General features: G+C 35.7%; 1 protein-coding gene across 1 annotated transcript; it reads right to left on the bottom strand.

Moving 5' to 3' along the window:
- Positions 1–2,967: 2,967 nt before the first annotated feature.
- On the bottom strand, positions 2,968–4,701 carry LOC125191136 (P-loop containing nucleoside triphosphate hydrolases superfamily protein). Its single transcript, XM_048088612.2, has one exon. It carries the CDS (start codon positions 4,599–4,601, stop codon positions 3,102–3,104), a length of 1,500 nt encoding a protein of 499 aa, XP_047944569.1. The 5' UTR covers positions 4,602–4,701; the 3' UTR covers positions 2,968–3,101.
- Positions 4,702–6,147: the final 1,446 nt, after the last annotated feature.

Raw genomic sequence — 6,147 nt, forward strand, 5'->3', positions numbered from 1 at the left:
ATTCAAATTTGATTCCCTATATTTTAATGAAATCATTAGTGGATTTCTTTTTTTATCCATAAAAATTTGTTTCTTCAAGTCCCAATGAATAGAAAATGGAATAAACAAACACAGTGTTCTACCTAAAGATCATGAAGCTTTGGACTATATACATTATCAGTGTCAACTTTTGTCGTATATAGCCAGCCCAATTAATTGAATTTCCCAATTGTACTGATATTTTATATTCAGTCATACACAATTTAAATATAATTTTGTAACTTCAATCTAATGTCACGACATTCTTTCTACAATCGTTCACTTAATATATTTTCCAATATTAAAACACATTACTTTTTAAGATAGGATCCCTAGAAATCAGTTCCCCACAGGCCACAAGCACTTTATTGCAGTAGTAGAGTCAATATCTAATGGTTTGTGTCATATAATCAAGCTATTGAAATATCACCGTTGACTAAAAAATTACTCCCTCAGTACCAAAATAATTAAAACATTATTTTCGATGCAAAAATTAAGAAATTACATTAAATAGAACAAATAAAGAAAAATAAAATATGAGAAAAAAATAAAATTTAAGAGATAAAATATAATAAAGTGTGTGATTAAATAAAAAAAGAGTGATTATATATTTTATATTTTGTCATAACAGAAAATTGTTAAAAATTGTTACTCCCTCCGTCACTAATAATTTGTCACCATTTGACCCGGCACAGATTTTAAGAAACATAATAGAAAGGGAGTTGAAAAAGTTAGTGGAATATGGATCCTACTTTTATATATTAGCTTTATAATAAAAATATGAATATAAATGAGTTAGTGAAATGTGACGTCCACTATCAATAATCATAAAAGTGAAAGGCGATAAATTTTTGGGAACATACAAAAATGAAAATAAATAACAAATTTTCAGAAACGAGAGAGTACTAAGTTGGTCATCCTGAAAAGTAATAACACTTAACTATATTGATATGGAAGGAGTACTTATAAGTATGAGCACAATCCAAACTACAACCAAAATGATTGTGAGGAATGATAAATGAGTCTAATTTATGTGTTGACCTGTTGGTATAATGGTTAATGTTTGAAATCAAATAAATAAGCATTGTTTGTACGTATAGCCCAGTCATAGAGTAATTAATACTTGAAAATAAAGGTTTTAGGTTTAAATCTAATTTGACACAACCTTTCAATTTCAATTTATTTCATTTATCAATAAAAAAAATAAGCCTAATATATTTAAAATCAAAATACAAATAATATATTGACGCCTCAAATTCTTGAATTGAGTTATGGACAATGAAATTCGCACTTTAATTTATCTATTTTGACTTAAGAGTGGAGAAATGGAAATTCTGAATAGGTGCAAAATTTATGGTTTTAGAGATGAATTATATCATAGATGGTCACGTTGTTTGATGTCTTAAATAAAACATCGGATATTTAATAGATTAGATTAAACATAAACAAAACTTATATGGTTTTTTTTGTTCCTGCAGTTCTTATCCAACTGGGATCACTAACACAACGTGGGAACTTGATTAATTTAACTTGTCCATATCCACAAATGAAATAGTATAAGCATGTCACGGATCCAAATTGCTGTCTGAAGTGGAAAAGTCCACAAAACAAGTTCAAATTTACTAAACCTGGCGCATGAGAGCAACCAACTATCAAACAAATTCCTGACCTAATTAACCATTAATAACCAATAAAACTGAATTTTTAATAAAGCAAACAAGTCATAGAGAAACCACAACCGCAGCACTAAACAAAAAGTATAACACAGCACCAACTTTTGTCATTAAAAAAGTTTACTTTTTCCGAAACGCCACACACAGACAATCTGAAACGCATGATAATATAAATACAACATCATTGACAATGTAGTGGTTGCTGTCTCCACGTAGGATAAGAACTAATCTCCTTTATTTTCTAGGCTAAATTGGAAAAGGCAAAATCTGCTTTTCCAACTCAGTAATAAAATCAAGACAAAAACCAATTTCTTTTTTAAAAAGTAAATATATATGTAAAGTGTCAACTTTTCAGATCATATGAGGTCTCTCCCTTTTCCTCCTCATATCTTTCTTTATTCCAACATAAAATCTTGTCATTGTTGAGCTGTTTCCTCCTTGATTGTCACTCACATTTTGCATTTCTTTTTAAAAATCTTTCTGCATTATCCATTTGCACATTTAAAAAAAATTGCTCTTATTTCTAAGTAGCATCAACTTTTACTCCATGTTAATTAATAAAGATTTAAGTGTTGTCACAGTTTGATTGGTAAAAGTGTTTAGAAATCAAATATAGATATACTAATACCCTTCGACTGTCAAAACCTGACACATTTTATAATTTTGTATTGTTCGTTATTTAAAAATATATTTATCTCATTATACTCATATTCAATTATAAAATTAATATATTAAAATGGGACTATACTCCATTTACTTTTTTTTCTTCATTTCCTATATAAAGTCAACCAGTTTCTTAAAACTTATGTCGAATCAAAATATATTTTTAATTACCGGGCATAGGAATTACATATAATGGATTGATGGCTAACACTTGAATTTCACATGACATTCGTTTGCATATGTTGTTATGGTTACACGTGCAACAACATCTATTCAAATGATATTGAAAAATGCGAATATAGATCAAAAGGACATACATTAATAATATTGAGGATGCCTAATTAAATTCGAAACATCTCCAAGGAAGAAAGTAGAACTAGAACCCCCATGTGCCTAATGATGCAACTTCACAACTCACACATCACTACTATCAATTTGTATCTTTTCGTAAAAGCAATACATTCCAATAAATAGGCACCACTGCCAAATGAATTAATACCATGTGAGAAAGCACCAACCCATGTAGATGTTACTATACAAGGAAGACAGAACATAAGTGAACTAAACTAGCAAAACAAACCACATGCAAAATGAAGCATTTGTTAGGACACACAGCAGAAAAAAGATTCGATTTTTGGGTACGATATTTTTGGTACTAACTAAATTCATTTAAGCACAAAAAAACAATAATGCAATCAAATTTGTCTCAAAATTCATCCTTTGTTGTTTTACCAATTGGTAAAACACTCAAATTTCATCTCCAATTTTATTGACATTTTCTTGCAATTGTTCGTCCAAAGCCCTCTTCTCCTGCTCCTCTTCCTCTTCCACATGGCCCACCATTTTATGCCCTAATTTCTTCAACCCGCTTTTCTCCGCCCTAATTTTGAGCGCTTCCAGCAATTCCGCGACGGCCTTGCTCTTGTTGCGGCGGTTCTTGATGAGCACCTCGCTGATGTCCGCCGGCGTCATCTCCGCCGGCTCGATCACCGCCGCGAATTCCTCCACCGCCTCGTTATCCAGATCGTATCCTAAATAATTCTTCAGCAGAATATTGAGCGCCGGCAAGGTGCAGTAGCTCATGTTGATGTGCATGTCCATCCTCCCGCTCCTCAGCAATGCCGGATCCAACTTCTCGATGTGATTCGTCGTAAACACGAAGATCCTTTCGCTGCCACAGCACGACCACAGCCCGTCGGTGAAATTCAGTAGACCGGAGAGCGTAATTGTGTTAGGGCCATCGTCGCCGCCGCTTGCACCCGAAGCCGCTACATCGTAGCTGTTGTTGTTATTATTACTAATATTTTTCCTGACGGAGGCGGCCTTGTTCCTGTTAGTGAGATTAATCGAGCAGTCGATGTCCTCGATAACGATAATCGACTTGGAAGTGGTCTTCATGAGGAGCTTCCGGAGCTCGGAGTTGGTGTTAACTTCTGTTAACTCGAGGTCGTAGATGTCGTAGCCGAGGAAATTGGCCATGGCCGCGATCATACTGGATTTTCCCGTCCCCGGTGGGCCGTAGAGCAAGTATCCTCTCTTCCAGGCCCGGCCGGTTTTCTGGTAAAACGCTTCCCCGTTAGCGAAATCCAACAGATCGGCCATGATTTGGGCCTTGCTGGCGGGATCCATGGCCAACGTGTCGAAGGTGCTGGGGTGCTTAAACGGTACGGACTCCCACGGGTGGCCGCGGGAGTCCAAGGAGCCGCCGCGGGAGTTTGTGTAGAGGAGGCGGTCCTGGTTCTTGCGGCGGAGGTCGTTGGCCTTCTCCATGACGAAGTCGAGGTAGGAGGTGAGGACGAGGTGTTTGTGCTTTTTCCTGACCCGGAGGGTGAAGCCGCGCTTCTCCTCCGGGAGGGGCCGCCAGGAGAAGGTCTGGGACTGGCGCTGGGTGACCACGTGCTCCCACTCCACGGTGGCCCCTTTAAAGGAATCAATCAAACGGTCGTTGTTCGAGAGGCCGAAGGTGATGGAGGACGAGTTGAGGCCGCGCGTGAGGCTGAGGCGGGTGCCCGAGATGGAGGCGGAGGAGCTGAGGTACAGCTGGACAGCGTTGTAGAGCTCGTTGGTGTTGACGCCGTCGATCTCGGTGATGTCGTAGTAGCAGTACGAGGAGAAGTAGCTGAAGACGCGGTGGAAGAGCTTCAGGGAGGCGAAACGGAGCTCCGGCGGGAACACCGTGTGGAGGAGGCTCTGTCCGAAGGCCCACACCCCCATGATGGACGCCATGGTTGTCCACATCTCCTTCATTTTTTTCTAAGATTTTCAGAGAGAGGATGTATTCATTTCATTATGATTTGCCTCTGCCTTCAAATGAGAAATAAGTATATGTGTGTGATTCTAATCTAATCTTGCTCTAATATAGATGTGGGGTGGGGTGGGGTGGGGTGCTGCTGCCAATATAGGACAGAAATATTTATATAAAAACACACATTATTTAAGAGTGTTTTCAGCTGAATAGAATATAAATGTTCATTATTTATATGTTAGTAGTAGATCTTAGAAGCGAGTACGCACCACTTATCTGACACTGCAATAAAAATGATAGTATTTGATTATTCTTCTATTTACTGTTTATCGAAATATCTACTCCTTTTTAGTACATTTAAAAGAACCTTACATCTGCAGATGAAATGTACTCTCTCCATCCCTTCAGTCCCTTTATAATAGAGATATTTCTTTTCGGCACGGGATTAAAAGAAAAATTATATAAATGAGTTAAGTAATGGAAAATAAAGTGCCTTCTCTGTTCTACGGTTGTGGAGTGATTTTATCATTTTAATACATTTCATAATAGTTTACCTTTTTAATAAAAGTTTTAACACATTTCCTCTCACTTACTTTACTCTCACTTACTTATTTTCTCCTCATTTCTCTATATTTTTCATTTCTTACTTTATTTTTCTTTTACTTAACTCACTAACATAATTTTTCTTAAATTGGTGCCGAAAAGAAACGCTTCGACTACTTTGGAATGGAGGGTGTGGGAAAAGAGTAAAGATAGAGATGAGGGAATAAAATAAAAGAAAAGAAAGGTTGCTTTTTTATTAAAAAGGAAAATGATTCGGTTACACTAAGACAATTAAAAAAAGAATATGACTCGGGTACATAGGGAAAGGGATGGATGGAGTACCTAAGTGTGATGGCAAAGAAATAAATAGAGGGAAGATGATTTTCTAGAGACTGATAAAATTCAGGAGTTTGTAATTATTTCAGGAAAATAAATTTCATAAATCAGGGGTGGATGGGGGTGGGGGTTGTAAGATGGTTACAAAAATGGGCCCTGAATCTGCGTTGTAAATGTTGGACTATAGTATATCGTTGTTGTGTCCTGGTCATATTGTTTGACCACTGGTACATAATGCAGCATTTTAGCATGACAACTTTACTTTTTATTAGTCTATAATATTTGAGAAATAAAATTTAATAAAGTTATAATTAGTATAGTAAATAATAATAAATTTGTATTTCTTTTGTCCCATTCTAAATGAGATGTTTCTATTTTAAAACAGGAATTTAGGTAGTGGTGTTTGGTAAATTAAACTATACACTAGTAAATAGAAAAGTATGAAAGAGAATAAATTAACAAAGAGAAAGATAGAATAAAGTAAGAAAGATAATAAAGAACTTTCTATGTTCATATGAAACTAAGTCGTATTCCTTTTTGAGTTGTCTCAATATAGTTGAACATTTCCTTTTTTAGAAAAAATAATAAATTTCTTCTCTCTTACTTTATTCTTTCTTTATCTCTATGCCTTTTTTATCTCTTTCATACTCTATTCTCCTTTTACTTAAT

The sequence above is a fragment of the Salvia hispanica genome, chromosome 5 (assembly GCF_029641045.1).
Source record: "Salvia hispanica isolate PSC_SH4W2 chromosome 5, Shi_PSC_v1, whole genome shotgun sequence".
Classification (NCBI taxonomy): domain Eukaryota; kingdom Viridiplantae; phylum Streptophyta; class Magnoliopsida; order Lamiales; family Lamiaceae; genus Salvia; species Salvia hispanica.